At 47.4% G+C, this 22,314-nt stretch overlaps 1 protein-coding gene across 2 annotated transcripts; it reads right to left on the reverse strand.

Annotated features, from left to right (window-relative positions):
• Positions 1 to 1,551: 1,551 nt before the first annotated feature.
• Positions 1,552 to 22,165, reverse strand: LOC307074328 (glutamine--fructose-6-phosphate aminotransferase [isomerizing] 1). 2 transcript variants are annotated; one of them, XM_079734425.1, is made up of 19 exons: positions 22,109 to 22,165; positions 20,042 to 20,149; positions 19,681 to 19,788; positions 19,421 to 19,546; positions 19,181 to 19,239; positions 18,925 to 19,059; positions 18,536 to 18,597; positions 18,362 to 18,441; positions 18,139 to 18,247; positions 17,646 to 17,809; positions 15,397 to 15,492; positions 14,909 to 15,006; positions 14,591 to 14,711; positions 13,849 to 14,006; positions 10,666 to 10,780; positions 10,065 to 10,192; positions 9,191 to 9,358; positions 7,590 to 7,751; positions 1,552 to 3,364 (listed from the first exon to the last, which is right to left on the reverse strand). In XM_079734425.1, the coding sequence occupies exons 1-19, from the start codon at positions 22,113 to 22,115 to the stop codon at positions 3,320 to 3,322; spliced, it is 2,049 nt and encodes a 682-aa protein (XP_079590551.1). In that variant the 5' UTR covers positions 22,116 to 22,165; the 3' UTR covers positions 1,552 to 3,319. The 2 variants fall into 2 exon arrangements, with proteins under 2 accessions (XP_079590551.1, XP_079590550.1); XM_079734424.1 differs by having other exon boundaries at positions 19,421 to 19,554; positions 19,680 to 19,788.
• Between the last annotated feature and the right edge of the window lie 149 nt (positions 22,166 to 22,314).

Here is a 22,314-nt window from a genome sequence, read left to right on the forward strand (position 1 = left end):
GCTCGCTACACCAAAACGTGTAAATCAATAAGATTAATTGGACGTGGGGATCTGACACCATCGATTAATAAAGTTGAACGGTGGACCCGGTTATGTGTTTGCAACGTGCTGCAGACATAGCAGCGCACCTCAGTCACTATGAGAGGGGAACGCGTGCGCGGCGGGTTGAACGGCTAACTGCATCCAGATGTTCACATGAGTTATGTCACATGCTGGAGTCGAGTAGGCCAGCGTGGAAAAAAGTAGACACAACCTAATCCCGGGGGGACCGTGGACAGCCTGCAAGAAAAACATGCTGGTGTTAATTTTTTTTGACACAACTGTGATTAGGTAGATAGGGCAGAAGGAATAGATCAGCCGGTGCAAGGCATGCCCTCTAAACATAGTCTATACTCACTGACAGATACACAATGTACGTTTATTTGAATATTCTTAATAACATCCCTGTCACTTTTTACCCTAACTTCACACATTTTTTAGACCTACAGCTCTTAACCTGAATGGGCATTTAGAGGTTTTTAACCAAGCAGCTGGATAAAGAGTCACCAATCACACTTGCTCGTACTCCAAAAGCTAAGTGTTAAGCAATCAAGCATCATCAATACAAGTCGAAAAGGCCAACTAAGCAAACTGAAATGTTATTGGCTGTGCCTTGCAGACGGATTCAAATGACAGTTTACGTTTATTTAAAATTAATCCGCAAAGACGATCGCTTGCCCTACTTTCAGAATGAACTGTGGATATAATCGAACATAGGCGCTTTATTCGAGCTAATGGGGGTATTTTACTGTACATTGCACGTGCAACCAGGGTAATGTTGGCCCTCGGACCAAAATTGTTTTATTTACCCGTATCTTCAATTTAGAAGAGAAAACAAAACTTTTCCTAGGCACCCCACTAGGGCCATTGTTACAGGCAAATAGTAAAAGAAATGTGCGTCACTGGTTTTCTTTCCTTGACGCTGAAGGTCAATGGATACTTCAGGTCGACTCTGAAAAGCTTGCCTTTAGGAGCCAACTAGGACGTGATGGGGTGTGTGCAGTCAGAAGGAGACAGTTCCTCAACCAGACTTCTTTTAACGACTGCGGAACGAAATGGATGGAAAAGCTCCAGAGGGCACCGCAGATGGAAATATCTGAACTACTACTACTTCAACCGAATCCATTCAGTGATGCAAACAATATTGGAACTTGTCAGCCATTCCTCGGGCTGTTTATTCCGTCACCATGGCTCCCTTCCAGCTGGCCCTGTGTTTGCTGTGTGAGAGCAGCGTGGTCCTCCTCAGGGCTTTGTGCAGAGGACTCCACCCCTGGGCTCCACCTTGTGGGTTATCACCGTCTGCTCCTTCATCAGGACTCTAGCCGTCCTCTGGGACCTGGCGTCCTTCTGAACCCCGTTTGAAAACTACTCCCAAATTCTTTTTCCAATGCAATTTATCTTAAATGTATGTCAATTTACAGTTTTAATTACTATAACCTTTAACCTCGCTATTGATGCAAATTGTTTTTGGATCAATAGCACGTGTGTTACAAACTACACCAAGTCAGAAAATAAGTACTTGACACTTTATTGCATCAGTCTTTGCTAATAGTTAACCCATTCCCATCCAGTAAAACCGAGCACATAGCTGCTGATAACGCTTCATTCAGACCAACGTAGGCCCTGATCTGAGGTCAGAGGGGGATCCTGGGATAACCGAGTCCAGTTACTTTACAATCCTTCCACTGGCTCAAAACAAACTAATGTTAAAACAATACCCAGAGAAAAGTAAACGCCTGATTGCAGAACATCCTAGCCTACTCCCAAGTTGGTCAAAGCAAATACGTAGAAAACCAATAGAAGGCAACTCACAATAAGTTCCCAGACGTTCATTTGTTCCAGGTTCAAAGACATAGATATACATGTATACGATATATAGAAAAGCATATGTTTGGTTTACTTCTGTCAATGCTACTGTAAAACAAATTATTTGGTTTGACAGGGTTTCTCAAATGACATTCACATTTCGAACGGTAACAATCATGTAAAATCAGTAAGCACGAAGGAGAACATAAAGACAGTACGATGGTCCCAACGTTGACTTGTGGCACGGTGTGGGCTGCATAAAGCCTGAGTAACTTCATCTGATTAAAACTAACACCCCTGGATTCGGTTGGATCGTAAACCAACCTAGAGAATACAGTAAAAGTACGAGTTCATGAATCAGTTCATCCACCCCTCGAATGTCTGTTAAAAGGTTCACTACAGAACTACGAAGACAGGAGAATTAAACGATCACAAACACCAAAGATGTTGAGCTGTATCCCAGAGGTCACAGGTCAATCCTTCAACGGCTGGAGAAGTTCATCATGTGAAGAACACCCGGGAGCTATACGCCCACAACCGTGTGTTCAGGTAAAAGCTGCTTTCTTTTTTATAATCTTTTTTGAACAGTCAACTTGTGACCGTGGATAAAAGCCCCACAGTGGATCAAGTTGATGCCTCTTTTCTATTAACATGTGCTTAAAAGTCCCTGTAGTCAAAGTAACAGCGCTAAATTAGATTGGAAGCCTTTTCTTTGGACCTAATAAGGATTGTCTTAAGGTGTGTTCACACCAAAAGCAAAGCAGGGCCAATACAAAGTCATTGCAGATACGGGAATAGATGCAAAGTTTTTACTGGCTGCTCAAATTCTACTGTCTTGAATTCGCCTCATTCGCTTGAGTTGAAATATTGAAACTAGTGCGAATTTCTCTTGATGATATTCGCGAAAGTATAATATTTGCTTTGCTTTTCCTTTGAATGCACCGTCAGACTTCACTTTTTTGACACTTCAAAAGCAATCCGCAACACTCTTAATCATTGCACTTAAAAAGGAAAAGAAAAGCAGTAACTTAAGTAGGATCATCCTTAAAAGGTCCTCAACTCTTACCCAGTCGGCAAAACGCAGTTAGACAAGAAAAAAGTCAAAGTAAAAATTACCAGCTCAAATAAAGTTGGACATTTGGTTCATCCACAAGCTTTGAGTAAAGCGGTGACTGATCCAAAATGGCCGCCTCTCAGCATGAGCCTTTAGGTTGAGTTGCTCAAAAGGTTTACACACTAAGGAAGAGGAACCAAAGTACCTATTGCAAGGTCAAGCCCAAATCCTGCCACCAGTGAAACAGCGTATCTTCAAACTGATAAACATTACAATTGTGAAAAAAAAAAAGAAGAATAAGTTTGAGGGTTTTTTGGAATATGAGATCAACCAGAACATATAAAACAGATGACAGTGGACGCCCTCTCTCTGGGGTCTACTTTAAGACGAGTGTCCACCAGGGCTGCTCTCAGAAGGGCTTCACTCGACCGTCACAGACTTGGCCAGGTTCCTGGGGCAGTCCACCTGGGGCCAGACCAAATACAAGGGATAAGTTAGTTAGTGAAATGAATTAATAAATTGAGTGACAATGCACTGATATACAAGGTACTGTAGCATAAGAAAACTATAGAAAATACAAATAAACTACAAATTAAAAACATAAAATAACATAGATTATACATTAAAAAAGACAGACACAGAGAAGTCCAACACTTCTTTTTGGTCTTCTGTGACAAAACAGAAACAAAGTGCAAACAAAGTGCATATTTGTTTGCATTCCATGGGGAGTCAGCCAACGTAGGGAGCAGCATCTTTCACTTTACTTTCCCTGAGCGTTTGAAGCTTGGCAGCATGCAGGCCGTGATAAGACGGCTTCTATAATGGATCCCGCAAACTGACTACCAATTAAACATGGTTCCTTCTTCTGCTTCAACAGAACTACTGCCGGACTCCCGGCCTAGATCTAAAAGAATCGTCACAGGAGATTCTGTTTTACATCCTTTCAGTGAATCATAAGTGTGGCAAACCGATTACTGCCAATTCCCAACTCTGGGAACAAGGATTCTAACCAACGACAGAGTGATATGATACCAACGATGAAACATGTGCTTCACAGTTCACAGCCTCAGCAATTTAAATCAATCAACGTTTTCTAGGGAACCGCTGATGGGGTTGTAACGTGACGTGAAACCTCAATAAACATTGGTTAATCGGACTACATCGTAGAGAAACCAGCAGGTTCAACAATAAGCCCAAAGGCACTGGACAGTAAGAAGTCAGTCAGTAAAACATTCAACTCACCAACCTGATTGGGCCAGTCAGGGTTCCCTCTCGCTTTAGTGGATAATTTCAAGGTATTTTCCATAGCCTTACTGAGCCTAGGAGGTTTATATTCCCCTGTGTGACGGGCCAGCTCACTAAACTTCTGAAGGCGTAGTGTACTGTGTAGTGTAGCGTAGTGTACTGTGCTATGACTTCAGTGTAGTGCATTATGACCCTTTAGGAACGTGCCGCCCCCCCCCCCCCCCCCGAACTGTCTGCATGACCTACATTGAGCCACTGGATGCTATACATTATCGTGTATTTTGGCCTTTCTGAAAGAAGACACACACATGCACACACACAAAAAAAACACACGCTTCCCCTGGTGAAAATAATGATTCTTTGAAAGTCTATAATATGAAATGCCCTGATTGTAGGGTTGATAACATAATGTGGCAGCATAGTTGAATGCATGCACACAATAGATGACGTGGAGACATATGTTTCGCCCCACTTTAATAGGCCTTAGTAAAATTTAAGTAAAAACATTGTTTAAGTGTTATTGGTGTCAAGAGTCCATCAGGACTTTGGCTCGCGGTGAGGTAAAACAAAACGAGTGACAGATTTCCTTTGATCGTATAATTATTTTCATGACTTCATGAAGATATTGTAAATTATGAGTTCCTCACGTTACTGTGCAACACCCTAACACATAGGAGTGGGATTCTCATTTGTGAATATTCCTCATCCTATTCAAAACTATATTTTTCCATTCATTTGGGTTGGTGGGGGACTTGAATATGCCCTTGATTTTCTTTTACTTTTTCAAGTGAGGAATCAGACAATTTGGAACTTACTTCTACCATTTTATTCTTTGTTTTATAATGTATAAAGGAAACGAGGCCCCATATCTTGTCTTTTACTAATTCAGAAAATATATTTAAACGTGTCTGGATTCATTGTGAGAGCTAGGTTGGATCGTTAACCCTTTTTCCATGAATGGAAACGGTTTAATATTCCAGGTTATAAAAACCTCCAGGTTGGCCCCAGGAAAGAGCTCATGTCTGTCATTTTAGGTGTTTGTGTTTGGTTGACTAAAGCAAAGCATGTCAAGTAAGAGAAGTGGTGGGTTCGATGTTCTGAGGGCCAGTAGACCGGACCCCGGGTCTACTGGCCCAGTGTGTCTCAGAGTGTAAGCGCTGAACCCCGTTAGCATGGGGACGCTGAATCCAGTTAGCATGGGGACGCTGAACCCCGTTAGCATGGGGACGCTGAACCCCGTTAGCATGGGGACGCTGAACCCAGTTAGCATGGGGATGCTGAACCCTGTTAGCATGGGGACGCTGAGCCCTGTTAGCATGGGGACGCTGAGCCCTGTTAGCATGGGGATGCTGAACCCGGTTAGCGTGTGGACGCTGAGCCCCGTTAGCATGGGGACGCTGATCCCCGTTAGCATGGGGACGCTGAACCCCGTTAGCATGGGGACGCTGAACCCCATTAGCATGTGGACGCTGAACCCCGTTAGCATGGGGACGCAGAACCCCGTTTGCATGGGGACGCAGAACCCCGTTAGCATGTGGACGCTGAGCCCCGTTAGCATGTGGACGCTGAACCCCGTTAGCATGGGGACGCTGAACCCCGTTAGCATGGGGACGCTGAACCCCGTTAGCATGAGGACGCTGAACCCCGTTAGCATGGGGACGCTGAACCCCGTTAGCATGGGGACGCTGAACCCAGTTAGCATGTGGACGCTGAACCCCGTTAGCATGTGGACGCTGAGCCCCGTAAGCATGTGGACGCTGAGCCCCGTTAGCATGAGGACGCTGAACCCCGTTAGCATGTGGACGCTGAGCCCCGTAAGCATGTGGACGCTGAGCCCCGTTAGCATGGGGACGCTGAACCCCGTTAGCATGAGGACGCTGAACCCAGTTAGCATGTGGACGCTGAACCCCGTTAGCATGTGGACGCTGAGCCCCGTAAGCATGTGGACGCTGAGCCCCGTAAGCATGTGGACGCTGAGCCCCGTTAGCATGAGGACGCTGAACCCCGTTAGCATGGGGACGCTGAACCCAGTTAGCATGAGGACGCTGAACCCCGTTAGCATGGGTACGCTGAACCCCGTTAGCATGTGGACGCTGAACCCCGTTAGCATGTGGACGCTGAGCCCCGTAAGCATGGGGACGCTGAACCCCGTTAGCATGGGGACGCTGTACCCCGTTAGCATGTGGACGCTGAGCCCCGTTAGCATGTGGACGCTGAACCCCGTTAGCATGTGGACGCTGAACCCCGTTAGCATGTGGACGCTGAGCCCCGTTAGCATGGGGACGCTGAACCCCGTTAGCATGAGGACGCTGAACCCAGTTAGCATGAGGACGCTGAACCCCGTTAGCATGAGGACGCTGAACCCCGTTAGCATGGGGACGCTGAGCCCTGTTAGCATGAGGACACTGAACCCCGTTAGCATGGGGATGCTGAACCCGGTTAGCGTGTGGACGCTGAGCCCCGTTAGCATGGGGACGCTGAACCCCGTTAGCATGGGGACGCTGAACCCCGTTAGCATGGGGACGCAGAACCCCATTAGCATGTGGACGCTGAACCCCGTTAGCATGGGGACGCAGAACCCCGTTAGCATGGGGACGCAGAACCCCGTTAGCATGGGGACGCAGAACCCCGTTAGCATCTGGACGCTGAGCCCCGTTAGCATGTGGACGCTGAACCCCGTTAGCATGGGGACGCTGAACCCCGTTAGCATGAGGACGCTGAACCCCGTTAGCATGGGGATGCTGAACCCCGTTAGCATGGGGACACTGAACCCAGTTAGCATGTGGACGCTGAGCCCCGTTAGCATGGGGACGCTGAACCCCGTTAGCATGAGGACGCTGAACCCAGTTAGCATGAGGACGCTGAACCCCGTTAGCATGAGGACGCTGAACCCCGTTAGCATGGGGACGCTGAGCCCTGTTAGCATGAGGACACTGAACCCCGTTAGCATGGGGATGCTGAACCCGGTTAGCGTGTGGACGCTGAGCCCCGTTAGCATGGGGACGCTGAACCCCGTTAGCATGGGGACGCTGAACCCCGTTAGCATGGGGACGCTGAACCCCATTAGCATGTGGACGCTGAACCCCGTTAGCATGGGGACGCAGAACCCCGTTAGCATGGGGACGCAGAACTCCGTTAGCATCTGGACGCTGAGCCCCGTTAGCATGTGGACGCTGAACCCCGTTAGCATGGGGACGCTGAACCCCGTTAGCATGGGGACGCTGAACCCCGTTAGCATGGGGACGCTGAACCCCGTTAGCATGGGGACGCTGAACCCAGTTAGCATGGGGACGCTGAACCCAGTTAGCATGTGGACGCTGAGCCCCGTTAGCATGGGGACGCTGAACCCAGTTAGCATGAGGACGCTGAACCCCGTTAGCATGGGGACGCTGAACCCTGTTAGCTTGAGGACGCTGAACCCAGTTAGCATGGGGATGCTACTCACGTCGTAGCCGCGCAGGACGGCCAGGTGGAAGGACAGCAGCTGCAGGGGGATGACGCTGAGGACCCCCTGCAGGCAGTCCACACAGTGCGGAACCTTGATGGTGCGGCTCGAGTTGTTGATGGTCTCCTGGTCGTCCCGGTCACAGATCACGATGGGCCGGCCCTGGGGGGGGGGGGGGGGGGGGGGGGGGGCATACACACAACAGTAGAGTTGGATTTGGACGAATGCAGCGATATCGCCCCAACCCCCTAAATCCCAGACCCCGGTCCCCTGAGCCGGGAGGGGATCGGAGCGTGACAGCGGACCTCGCTGTCCCTGAACCACACCGGCCGCTGGACTAAGACCCGTTTGAAGGCTAAGTCCACATCTGCTGCGGACCCAGTGGTGATGTCATGCGGGCCAGGAAGCCCCGCCCCTCCACCCTGGTGTTTATTAAGAAGGTGACCGGACCGGAGGGCGCCGGCACACGGGACAAATAAAGCTTAAGTCAGTTGTGATTAGGAGTGGAGGCGAGGGGAGTGGGACCTGCATTCAGGAAGCTTGGGGCTGTGGTCGGAGATATTCAGCACTCTGCTGGTCCTCTGTCAGATCACTGGTTAAACGATCCTGTTTGATAGTATTAAAGAATCTGATCTAATCGATCTAATCGTCATTTATTATGTTGATTGAGATAGAGTACTTAAATTCAGTTAATTATTCTTCAATAAATACTGGGTTGAGGATGCATGTAATTGTAATACAGATCTCTTGACGCCAGTCAAACACTAGTCCAGAGAGAACGTATTTGGTTACAGAGGTTAGTATTTAACCCCCAAACAAATCGAATTATCATGCATAATTTCTTGGAATGACAGCGTTTGTTTTCTTGAATCTAGGCCATTAAACCGCAGATGATCAACATATAATGCAATCTGGCTACAAACCGTATTAAGAACATCTGTTGTCCACATTTGGAAGACCTGAACCGTGCTGACCAAATGAACATAACAGAATGTTGGAGTCCGGTAATCGCCTTTTAAAACAACGACGTCCTCAGAGCTTACACAGGAGGGCACACATCTCCTTCACAAAACATACTGAAGCTGCATTCAAACTCTGATTGTTGATCAACTAAAATGCAATTCAAGGCTACATTTTGCTTACTTGCTGTAGATCCTTACTGTACTATCGACAGCAATATATTGTTGGTGTGTACTTAAGTGTACTAATTGCACGTCACTTCGCATAAAAGCGTCTAATGAATGCCCTACATATGAATGTAATAAGTATTCTCTCTCTATACCCTTTTAACCCAAGTGATATCATGAAGTGATTTCTTACACATTATCTAAGAAATGAATCATTAAGACCTTAATGAAAAGGTAGCGGCTGGACGGGGCCCAGGGAGGCCCTCTAGATCAGTCGTTCCCAAAGATCGGGAGATTTAATTGGGTCGCCGAAAAAAAAAAGAAAAAAGATTTTTTTATTGCGGAATGGCAGTAAGAATGTTCAGGAATGTTCATTTATGCACAAATTTGTTCTTCTCACGATTTTATAGATAGGGCCTATAATAAATGTAAATTGAGCCGCGAGCCCCATAAACCCATGGCGGCGGAGGTTACCTGGCGGGCGACCACCTGCTGCAGCGCGTTCTGACACTTGACGTAGGTGTGGTCCCTCATGATGATCATGATGACGGGCATCAGCTTGTCCACCAGGGCCAGGGGGCCGTGCTTCAGCTCCCCGGCCAGGATGCCCTCCGAGTGCATGTACGTGATCTCCTTGATTTTCTAACGGGCCGAGAGAAGACCAGTAGTCCGGGGAGGACCAGAACGAAGCACATACTAGGAGTGCACAATATCGTTTTTCATTCCTTTTGAATAACTATTCTGCAAGACAAATCTGTCTGATATGACATAGTTTACTCCCGTTTAAGGGTTCTTGGAGTTTGTTACTGGGGAGTGACATGCCGGCTCTGCATGCAGAGCGAACCACCAACACCGATCACGTTGATCAGTTAAATTCCAAGGAGAACAACGACAGTTGAATGCAATTATTTGTTACATAAAAGACGATGTTGACCAAAAGCAGGTGCTTTGTCTAGAGTGCCTCACAATTGTTGCCAAAACAAAAGGCAACATGACTTTTTATCTTATTTGCCACCATAAAGCTCTGTAAAACATGTGTAAAACACTACAAAATCAACCTAATCATTATAAAATGATAAACCAAAAATCAATGTTTTTTTTATCATATCACAATACACAGCTCAGAAAATCATGCAGCCCTTCCCCATACCCAGCCACATCTACATCTCCTCAGAATACTTTTCATCGACAGGCTAGGCAGTATAAAACGACATCTAGATCCAGAATGGAGCCAGAGGATAACAATGGATCCTGCGCTGGGACCGTTCCTCTGGCTGGGGTCCTTTGAGTTTGCTCAATGTTGAGACAATGATGAGACTATAGACTTGGGCCGGGGAAGGTTGCTCACCAGTGCCCCCTCCAGGCAGGTAGCGTAGTGGTAGCCCCGTCCCATGATCAGCACGCTCTTCTGCTGGTAGAGCTCCTCCGCCAGGTTCTGGATCTCATCGTTCAGACTCAGCACCTCCTTGATCAGATCTGGACACCACGGGGAACACACCAGCAGTTAGGGTGTGGTTGATGGGGTGAGTGGTCAGATTGGTTTACATCGCCTCGTTCCACTGGACCCCAGCGATCCTTTGGCCGGGATCACGATCCCAGACCCTGGTCTACTGGTCCAGCTGGGAGCCTGGCTGGAGGACAGTCACCAGGCTGGGCTGGAGTACACACACTCTGCAGGACTGGGAGTATGGTTCGGGGGGCCATGGGGCTCCTCATAAATTCATCCTAAGCCTCATGTGCTTTTGATAAAGAGAAGGGCGCTATAACCCCCAGAGGGAAACTCAAAGCTCTGCCTCTGTGGTCGTCTGCCTTGCCACATTTGGCTTCATCGTCCCAGCAAGATTATTTGAACAAAACACAGAACTGAGACAAAAGGAGTCCTTGGATGCCCTGATATTTCCTTCCGGCCCCCCTAGCCCCCCAGCCGGTGGACCAAGAGCTCATCTTACCCGGCAGGACTCTCAGGCCCTGGATGATCTCCCGCCTCCGGGGCTGCATGGAGATGCGGTCATCACACATCAGCAGGGCGAACATGATCAGCGCCACGAACTGACTGGTGTAGGCCTGCGATCGAACACACACACACACACAAAAAAACACAAACACCCCAGATATGATCAGCAACACAAACGGACTGGTGTAGGCCTACAAAACACACACACACACGACATGATCAGCGCCACAAACTTATTGGTGTAGGCAACAACGGTATCTATCTATCTATCTATCTATCTATCTATCACACAACACGCACGTCAGCATAGTGGTCATGAAAAAGGGGTTTGAAGTTCAGGGTCGAGGCACATGGAAGATTTGGTTTCCCTCCCAACATCTCCATTACAGTTAAGTCATTGTGAACAACGCCTTATTATTGGTTTGGAGTTGGCCGACAGGTCATACATCGGCCACCATGTGACAATGTAGACCCAAGAAAAACCTCTTACACAAGACAAGGCATGAAGAGATCACATTATCTAGTCAAAAGGCACTGGGTTTGAGATGTCTGAGAATACCGCTTATAACCTCCATTCAGATGTGTGCGGCGGTGAGCGTGCCATCGTCAACATCGCATTCCAAAAGCCTTCCGTGCCCAGTTGGATTCGCTGATCGCCAGCGAAGCCAACTCTCTTCACGGGACTCTCTGGAGTCGGAAACGCTAGCGTCTCAAGCCAAGGGAACGGCTGTAAAACCTGTTAAAATAAGGTTATTTTCCCTGACGGCGCTGGATCCACAGAACCAAGGACGGACCATGCTCCCGGGACAAACCGTGGCAGCTCACACCGCGCTCATGGTTACTGCTGCAGAGCTCCACGTGTCCCTGGGTACGTAGGGTGTAACGTGAAGCGCAACACTGATGACATGGGTCCTCAATGCAAGGCAACTACAGCACTAACGATGGGACAAAGTGTAAAACAAACCAAAATAAAATAAAATAAAATAAAATAAAAAGGGATTTCTCATCTCCTTCAGCATTTATAAGCTCTTCACAAACAGTGATTGTCGACCAGAGATTATTCTATTTCACGGAAATCATTTGCAGGACCAGCCTTTGCACAGCATCAAAGCAACCTCCCTTTGGGGGATTAAAGATTCGTCAGAGACGTTTCATGTCGACAAATCCCAACCACACGGAAGAAGTTTCCCTTTCTCATCAGAAAAAAACCAACATGCATAAGAAATAAGAGAGAGAAGCATGTGAAGTCCATTAGCGGGCGAGGACCAATCTCTGGACTGCGCGGCGGCTTGCGTGTGCAGGCTGGGCGTGGGCGTGCAGTCAGCAGGGAGCCAACAGCCGGACAGACGGAGATCATGGCGTCCCATAATGTGTGCCGGTTCCCCAGGCGCCAAGATAACGCAGGGCTCAGAGAGCCTGAGGGCTGAGGTCAGAGAGGGACCTGCCCCAAGCCCTCACTCCAATCCCCTCCTTCCCCCTCTCTCCCCTGGGAGGGACAACCTTATATTGTGTGATAAGGTATGTTTAATATAGGATTAAGAAGGGCCAAATGGAGAAATCTTGGTAAAGGGTTGTGTGTACTACTACGTATGTGCCTATGAAAGGTACATGCACGATTACTGAGACTGCTGAGACCATGTCCAGCTGTGCGACATGGTCCACACTGGACAAGTTGCTCTTGACTTAGTTAGAGAGTAACTCCCTTATAGTAGGAGGGTTTAATGCATCCCACAGGGCATGCTCTGCCATCACGTTTAACCGGAGTGTTTGTGTGTGTGTGTGTGTGTCAAGTTACACAATGAGCTGCTACAGAAGGCCTATAACAAGCTGCCCATGGGAATTAGAGATGGGCGATATGGCCTAAAATACATATTGCGATATACATTGCAGCCTCTTGCGATAACGATATATATCACGATATAAAATCATAAAATAACCGTTTCAGAACAGGTTACATAGACCCTAAGGAAAGCCAAACTGCATTTAAAAAAATGTATTTAAAAAAAAGAGAAATATAGTATGTCATTTCGAGAACATTTATTGTGAAACACTGTAATCATACAACATAATGTTGCAGATAAATAAAATTATAATTGGGTTTCTTTCCTTTAGTGCAAACCATTCTAAAAGGCACTACACTTAGTTTAAGTCCTTGGTTCTTAAATGCCACCCAAGATGCAGAGAACAGGAAAAACGGGTGTCTTTCTAGATAAGGAACAGACACTGTACTGACAATTAATTGATGGGCATGATTAATTGATGATCAATCATTGATTGTTAAGATTTTTGTCGATTACGTGATATTTTTAACCATCAAAAGGAGGTTGACCCAGCCGGAGAGGTGGTCTCGGAGACGTTGCTCAACATGGAGCAAAGAGGAGACGGAATGTCTTTTGGATATTTGGGTCCGATATCCAAAAGACATTCCGTCTCCTCTTTGCTCCATGTTGAGCCACCACCCGACGGTCCGACAAAAGCAAGTAAAAAGTATGCTGGAAAACATAACTTAAAAATGCCGATGCATTTAACACATTCCGAGTCAGGATGAGGGAGAAGGAGTTGGACCAGTCCGCAGATCAATGTATATCACGCTGGATATCCATGATTGTTTACTTTCAACGGTGCTTCCCCCCCCGCCCTCCCCCCCTTTTTCTTTAACGCTTTACCCCGCCCCAGACCTTTTTGTCCAATGATTTAACGTTATTTGCACACATGCAGGTTTGTTGATGAATTCTGGCACTGTTGCGAAAATTGGAATGTGAAAAGGAATTGCACCAAACCAAAAATTAAACATTGTATTTTGCGTCATCAACATGCATTATCGCGATAGAGCAATATAATTAAAATCTCTTTCGTAGGCCATTTTTTATCGTTTATATCGCGCATTACTAATGGGAATATGTCTTTTTAGTAAGTTGAAAGAACGGCATTTCTTCTGTACGGCCAGGGGAGAGAGCTGCTCCACACTGGGGCTGTTAGGAGGGGGTCCCGCCATTCAGCGCAGAGGGGTCCGGGTGTCCGGAGAACACAGTGCTGACCACTCACCTTGGAGCTGACCGCTCACCTCGGCGCTGACCGCTCACTTAGAGGCTGACTGCTCACTTGGATGCTGACCGCTCACCTCGGCGCTGACCGCTCACTTAGAGGCTGACTGCTTACTTGGATGCCGACCGCTCACCTTGGTGCTGGCCACGCCGATCTCGGGGCCGGCGTTGATGTGCACGCCGCAGTCCGTCTCCCTGGAGATGGAGCTGCCCACGGTGTTGGTGATGCCTACCGTCAGAGCCCCCCTCTCCTTGCAGTATCGCAGCGCCATCAGGCTGTCCGCCGTCTCCCCTAGGGAAGGGGGGAACGGAGGATAAGTTGGGCTCGTTCACTTGGTTGTGCAACGCTGCTGCCGGATTAGATTTGATTTGTGGAGGATGCGCTGTGCCTGACACATGGCAGGCACAGCACAACACACGCAGGGGCAGGATTACAATTTAATACAGAAATATGGAAGATAGAAACCAGAACAAAAAAACGGCATTGGCATATTCATGTTTCTTCTTTGTGAATAAAGCCTGAAGCCAGTGAGTGCCAACTTCACTTCATATTTGTAGCATGACCCAAAGAACACTAGAAGCAAACTGTGTTATATTTGGGGCTGTATTTTTCTACACGTTTCATAAAGGATTGAAGTCCATTTGTAATGCGAAAATGCAAAAACATGACGTTTCTTGACACCACTGGGAGCTTTGGGCTGAACACTTGACCTGTCCACACCTCCGCCCAACACTAATGTTTTGATTAAGGCGGAGCACATTCTGTCCCCATGGATCAATATCAGTAAGTGTCTTGGCACTTGGTACTTTTTGCACTGAGCAGTATCCAGCTGTGGGGCGTTGCCAACGGTCACCCATGCAAGCAAACCTCCTCACCCGATTGGCTGATGAAGAAGCACACGTCGTCACGGAACACGGGTGTGTTCCTGTCCAGGAAGTCGCTGGACAGCTCCACCATGACGGGCAGCTCCGTGAGCTCCTCCAGTACCTGACGGGTCTGGGGAGGAAACCAAGAACAGCTCAGTATGGGGTATCACACACACACACACACACACACACACAGAGACACACAGAGACACACAGAGACACACAGACAGTTCCCATCGTACTCCAGGGAAACCGATGGAACCGTTGACAACACCCATGTCCTGATGATACTAGTGTGATCTGAACGGGACGGTGGGTGGGCCTTACCGCCACGCCCGCGTGGTAGCTGGTCCCACAGGCGATGAGGATCAGCCGTCGACACCTCTGGATCTCTTTGATGTGGTCCTTCAGCCCCCCAAGCATCACTGGAGGGAGAGGGGGGGAGGGAAAGCAGCCACACATCATCATCACCATCACTAAAGAATGCTGAGACACCTCTGGTGGGGGTGGGGGGGGGGGGGTTCTCATTTACTACATGAGCCCAAAAGGTCCAGAAAGGGTCCAACAAAGAGGGGGCTTGAACTGGGACACTTGCTTTGTTTATCTTTCAAATAAAGATCTAGACAGACAGCGTAAACAGCTGACAACTGAAATCAAGACAAGAACTGCTCCGGGCTAACAGACCTGAGACTGATGAGGTCCCGTTCATGTCAGCATCCATTAATATGAGTTCACGAGGACGTGACAGTGTATGGAACTGGAGTCCGATCTCTTCAGAAGCTGCCAGCCGCAGGGCCTCTCTCTCACTCTCTCACCTGTGTTGTCATCAAAGTTGACCCTGCCTCGCATGGTGTTGAACACGGACTCTGGCTGTTCGAAGATCTCCTTCTGCATGAACGCACGGTAGTTTCCTGCACAAGAGAAGGGAATGCACGTAAACAAGAAGGAACACAGTTACAAATAAACACATAAACCATGAAATGACCTCATGCCAATGTTGTCAACATACAACTTGTCAACATACAGTTCACCAGAATTTGGCAACGTGCTCAGACATATGCAGTCATTTATCACTGTTCTTGTTGTGAAGAAGTTGTGTTTTCTTTGCTGCTCAAACAGACAACAATTCTATAAACATTGGCAGCATTAGTGAAACATTGAATAGTTTTTTGCCCACAGCTGACAGTAATTTGTGTAATTTAGGTTCTGAGGGAGGATAGGCTGCAGGACTTTGGTTGAGAGAGAGAGAGAAACTGAATGACTGTCCCGGAAAGGAATGTCTTCCATGCATGGTCAACATCAGCTCTATGCTGCCCTCTGCTGACAAACCTCTGGCACATAAAGCCGCCCCTCCTAGGATATAAACATTTCTGCAGCTGGCTTCATCGCATTCAAGTATCCATCCAAAGGCAACGGTCCCAGGTGTTGTGCCTTGATGCAGGGGTGTGTGTGTGTGGGGGGGGGGGATGTTGGCACCTGGCTGTCAAAGATAAGGGGTTCAATCAACAGAACATAGACTGCCTTGTGTTAACATCTGCCACACAAAAGGGAGCTCACAGGGCTAAATTACAGGCCATGGTACCCGGTCTCCATTTACACAGCTGGGGGGTCAATTTGAACCAGCAGTGTTTGTTTGCGCAGGTTTATACACCTGGTGCAGGGTTCAGGGTGTACAGCAAGCTGTCCCTACACCCACAGAGCTCTAGAGAGGAATGCAGTCAGACAGCTGATGCTGCTACTAACAGTTGTATTGTATTCACAACTGGCTTATCAGGACAACTGCTTTCAAAGGTTACGAGCTATCGGGGTGATCTCACAGTGACATCCATGATAAATTAAAAAGAGTGGTGGTCGGTTTGGATTTATGATATAACCGACATGACCCAATTAAAATCAGTCTGGAGGCCTCCTCTTGTCTTTACCCAGAGGGCCTGTGAAACAGCTTCATCCCTGGGGGTCCAGAGTGGTCCTACACCTACTATTATTGTCACTCTGAATGGAGCAGATCAGTAACATGGAAATCCCCCCACATGACGGCGGCTTCACCAAACTATGACCCCGGAACTGCTTATCTTCTTGCGGTCTGGGTTCACATCCCTTAGCGTCGTCCTGCGTCTCAATCGGATGAACCAAAACTTTAAGAGTTTGCTGCTTTTACACTCAAGCCCAAAGTGAACCCATTCCAACCGCATCTACCTTGCAACTCTCACAGCTGATGATAAACTGTCAAAGGACATTTATTTATAGCGTTTCACTAACATGTATATAAACCTTTATGTGGAAGACTTTATAACAAGGTCACATGTGCATGTTCTTATTTATGAAACCGGAATTCAGGAAACGATAACGAGCCTAAAGCATCCTATAATTGCAGTTTAAACGACTTTAAAAATGTCAATTATTAAATCAGAACAATGTCTTTTGTCTTTTTAAACATTTATTTAAAACGGGAGATGTTGGCCGTCTCTACAGGGGAAAGTAAGTGAAGCTTTGTTTACTCTTTGCAGGTTAAAGGAAAATCAGTTGACAGAAGAAACTAATGATAAAGTAACTTAAATCTCCCTGTTGCTCGCACTGATGGGAGATCAAATCAAAAAGAGGCGTCTGGTTTGAATTGTCGTTTCTCATATACGAGTCAGTCTGGTGGAAATTCTTCCAACTGTTTCGTCACTGCAACTCAGACTGAACTTCAAGAGTTATCATAATAAAGGGTAAAAAATGTATAAAAGAAAAGTAGTCTCTGCAGAGAGAGTCCTCTCAGCACGAAGAGCATACAATGTGGAAGCGCTGTACTGAATCGTGGTATTACCGTGTCTGAGGCGCGCAGTTCCCCTCAAGGGCGATGAGCGTGGTACAACGTGGGACAAACATCTTAAATTTCCATCAGTCAGTACCTGTGTGTGTAAGTGTGAGCGTTTCTGTGCTTTTTCGTAAAACGGTTACCCAAATGGGATTCGGGAGGGGGGAGAACAAACACGTTTATCTGCACAACAACACCAGGTTCAGTCTCAGCCCACTGAAAACAACATCGAATAGTGTCTCCAAACTCCCTAACCACGCTCACCCTTCATGATCTGCTGCAGCTCCATCTGCAGGGTCTGGATGGCGCGGGCCGGGTGGTCCCCCGCGGTGCGCTTGATGCGGTGGATGGACAGCCGCCCCTCGTTCACCGCCGCCACGTCGTCGTCCTCCAGGAAGATCACCTGGTTGGTGTGCTCGATGACCGCGCTGCCGTGGCGACAGGGGGGGGGGGGACAGGGGAGACGGGGGTAAGTATGCAGAGCCTTGCCCTTTAAGTAGGGAGCATCTGTGGATAGGATCTATTATTTTGACTGGATTGGCTATTTAAAAACAAAGATCTTCAACAAGACATCAAACAACCTTCCATTAATCTAATAACATCAAGCAGGTCACATCAGACCACCAACTAATGTGTCTTCAATATATAGCTAATTCTCAGATGCGAACAGCCCTATTTTAAACCGTGTATACAGGTTATCTTGTACAGTACGGGTGATCTGCATGGGGGAGATGGAGCCTCTGGCCACAGCACAGACCTTGCGTCAGAAGCGAAGTAGTACTCCACGGCCTTCTCGTCCATGGGGAACAGGGAGGTGTCCTGGTCCACGCGGGGCAGGGTCGGGCAGCCCTTCTTGTCCTTGCCAGCTGGAAGGAATAAGACCACAGCAGCAGTGAGCCCCCTGTGTCTGAACAAACATCTGAGCCAGAATCTGAGTTGACCACCACATTTGGTTGTTACTGCAAATTGCTCTGACTTACTAGAGCGGTAGAGAATGGGGATGTGATCTGTAGAGAGTTTGTGGTCGCATTTCACACCAATCAAAAGAGGCCCTCCCCTCCTTAATGTGGAAAAAAAACCAAACAACTGTTAATAGTCCATTTCTTTGCATGTCCCACTGAACACTGAGTCTAGATGACGGTAGTAGAACAGACCTGGTCCCGACCGCCTCTCCAGGGTAATGCACGCTCTTGAACACCAGGACAAAGGCTCCTTCCTAAAATAGAGATTAATACAATTTAGAGTTGACTAGAGTTGTTCTGATACAGATACCAGCATATGGAAATTCCTCGGATGCTGCCTTAAATGCAGCATCGGGTATCAGCGATTACGCAAGTCTATGCGCCGAGCTGATACCATCACGTGACTAGCTCATTTACTACACAGAGAGAGAACATCACAAACGCAACGGTGTTATGTTGCGTTCGTTAATGGTCGGATGAATTATGAATGATGAAAATTGTATCGGAACATCAGCACAGTTGACCCATCAAACCAGTGCGTGTTCAGTAGGAGCATGGTCCCTTCGGCAGAGGGGGCTCACCAGTTGCTGGGTCACTCTCTCCACCAGCGTGGTGAAGCTCAGCTCGTCGTTCTCACGGTTGTCGTACATGTACTTCACCAGCTTGGCGATAGTCTCCGTGTCGGTCTCCGACTCAAACTCGTAGTCTTTGCTCTCCTGTGAGAGAGCGGCAAAAACAGGCGATGAAGATGCAGGTATATCAAACACTCAGACCGGTTCCTCTAAAGAAGGGCTGTACTATTGTTTCTAGGGAAGGGGAAAGAAGAAGTTGGTGTACCAGGAATTTCCGCAAGTCCTTGTAGTTGGTGATGATGCCGTTGTGAATGACGATGAACTCTGAAGGGCAGAAAGACCAAAATAAACCCGCGGCACCAAAATAATGTAACTTTCTTCAACAAACAACAGCTCAGACGCCTATCACAGACGGCCAATCAAAGAGAGCTGAGGGACTTAAATACTGAAACCCTGACATCATCATCATCATCGTGAGCGAGGTGGCGCCGTTACACTCACTGACCGTTGTTCTTGTCAGAGCGGTGCGGGTGGCTGTTGACCGGGCTGGGGGCGCCATGGGTGGCCCAGCGGGTGTGAGCGATGCCCAGGTGGACGTCAAACTCCACGTCCATGTCAATGCCCTGCTGCTCTGTGAGTCCCACGCACAAAAACACATAGGGCATAATTCAGTTTCCAAGATGATAAAGCTTTAAAGATGCATTTTCCCATTTTGGAGAGCGCTAACCCATCAGACGGCGGCAGAAGACCCCTGCAGAAGCTTACTGTTGATCTCCTCGTCCAGAGCCTGCACCTTCCCCCGCTGCTTGATGAGCTGGATGGAGCGGCCGGTGGACTCCCAGTCCTTCTCGTTACCGCCGTCGATCCCCACACCTGAGCACAACAATCAAGAACAGCAGGATATGAACGTGACACAGAAAGGACTTTACACGTTAGCTGGGATTATACTCTATCTACGACAATAACAACAACAAAAAAGATCAGCAGTAACATAACCATTGGTTGAACATAAATGAATGACCTTTTGACCCGAGACCTTCACCAGACAGACAGACAGACAGACAGACAGACAGACAGACAGACAGACAGACAGACAGACTGACACACAGGCCCCTGAGGCACCTACCAGCCGAGTCATAACCCCGGTACTCCAGACGGCGAAGGCCTTTGAGCAGGATCTCCAGGATCTCCCGCCGTGTCCGCGGCACGTGGTAGTTAAGATAAGCAAAGATTCCTGGGGTGGGAGGGGAAGGATGAACATTCACAGACAACAGGGACGAGTGGTAGTAAGATGGGTAATACCGTTATTTTGCCATGCAATTAGAGGGTTCGACTGGCTGAGATGGTTTTATTGGGGAGAGTGAATTTGTTTGACCAAACAAGCCTTTCTGATGGATACTGAGGTCCCAACGTTGTCATGTACTCGACTAGTGCATTAAAATGTAACAAGCTGCTTATAATTGACAAATGTTCAAAATGCAGTCAATTAGACGTTTTTAAAAAGGTTAATCTCCCGCTGTTATACTATTATACTATTCCAGTATACATTTGCTAAACATTCTGATATATTTAGATTTACATTTAGGACATAGCTCTTTCTACTGGGTCTAGACATGTCTTCATAATAATAATAATAATTATAATAATCATTATTAATAATAAGCTATGTCAAGGCAAGTCATACTATTTGTTGTTGTGGTGAACCACTATTATTTTTGTATGGTGCCAAAAATGCTCACATGCGTGACGTAAATGCAGTTTTGATTGTTACCAGCAGCCTGGCCTGTTTTACAGGGTTGGGCATCGTGGAATCATGTTGACAGTAAACTAATACAAAGTTATGGGCTCCTAGACGTAAGCTAATGTCTTAATTGTAAGCAGTGGAGTACGAACATTTGACAGGTCCCTAGAAAAAATATTTTCCATAGGGTAATTATCTATTGTTAATAAACACAGCAGAGTGGAAAACAGACTGGACAGCGATTTCATTGTGATTCACAATCACAGCATACACAACCATACAACCATAATCAATGCTTACAACTACAATACTTTATCCAATGAATAGCCTTGTCTTCATATAAAGAAGACCTGTGGTCATTGCTTTGAACGAGATATGAACTGTAGCCATGTCTGGTTGGAGTGTAAACATTAATCTAAAACCAGGCCATGTGTTAAACATCTACCACAAAGACGGCATTTAGAGCTTTCTGAAGCTAGTTGTGGAGGAAACTGCTGGCCGCCTACGGCCCAGTGGAGAGAGAGACACGCACACAGAGACGATTGTTGGTAAAAGTAGTAGACTACTGGGTTGTCTCCAACTGGGTAAAAGTAGTGGACTACTGGGTAAAAAACCTGATCCAGGTTTGAGTCACCGGTACAGGATATCACGTCAAGTCACGTCACGTCGGTTATCGGTTACAATAGCTCTGATAACAGGATGAAGTCAATCACCAACTGGTTTGGCGGTTTGCTTCCTATAGCTGTGTATACAGAGATGTATGCTGTAAATATTAAGATAAGGATAGTTTGTCCCACCAAGGCGTGATCTCAGTGGGACACTGAGTCTCAGTCACTTGGTACTGGGACACGGAGTTTCAGCCACTGGGTACTGGGATACTGAGTCTCAGCCACTGGGTACTGGGACACTGAGTCTCAGCCACTCGGTACTGGGACACTAAGTCTCAGCCATTGGTTATTGGGACACTGAGTCTCAGCCATTGGTTACTGGGACACTGAGTCGCAGCCACTGGGGACAGGGACACTGAGTCGGAGCCACTTGGTATTCCTGAGCCATAAGCAGGGGAATGACCAGGTGAAGAAGGGTGTGGATATGAACATAATATAAGTTATGCGTAATGGGTGCAGGAGACAGGAGACATGGACATAGCATCAGGACACGACACAGGGTGTTGATTCATCCGCTCGTAAAAAGAAATCAAACAGAGGACAAGTGTCAAACTAGTTTACATTGTTGCCCATAAGTTAGTTTAGAAAAGATGCTGTGGTCAGCCGCTCCTGCCCAATTCATTCCCAACTGTAGTGTGGGAACGCTTTAAAGATGAGGCGATGCTGCGATGGCAATTCAACATGTTTGCCATCATGTGTTTTGTTTTCCGTGACCCCACGGCTGAAGCTGGTTATTGTCTAATAGTTTAGGTCCTAGGCTTAGATTATTTAGCTCAATACTCACCACACATGACTCCTCTGGCGTTGTTAGTTACTGCTGCTCTGTCAGTTCCGCATCTAATAAGGCTGATCAAGAAACATCCCGCCTCCCATACCGTCAGTGAATGAAATTGGGCCGTCTAAGTCTATACCCTCGTCTCATTGGTGGAGAGCCCCTGTCACTCTACACCCCGTCAGAGCTGTGGTCGACGCAGGCTGCCCTGACGTGGC

The sequence above is a fragment of the Pollachius pollachius genome (genome assembly GCF_949987615.1).
Source record: "Pollachius pollachius genome assembly, chromosome: 1".
In the NCBI taxonomy this organism is placed as follows: Eukaryota; Metazoa; Chordata; class Actinopteri; order Gadiformes; family Gadidae; genus Pollachius; species Pollachius pollachius.

Coding starts and splice junctions, on each gene's coding strand:
- LOC307074328 (XM_079734424.1), bottom strand. Junction 14,007..14,590: donor CTTCTTCATCAGCCAATCGG/GTGAGGAGGTTT, acceptor CCCCTTCCCTAG/GGGAGACGGCGGACAGCCTG. Junction 7,752..9,190: donor AGCAGGTGGTCGCCCGCCAG/GTAACCTCCGCC, acceptor CCCCCCCCCCAG/GGCCGGCCCATCGTGATCTG.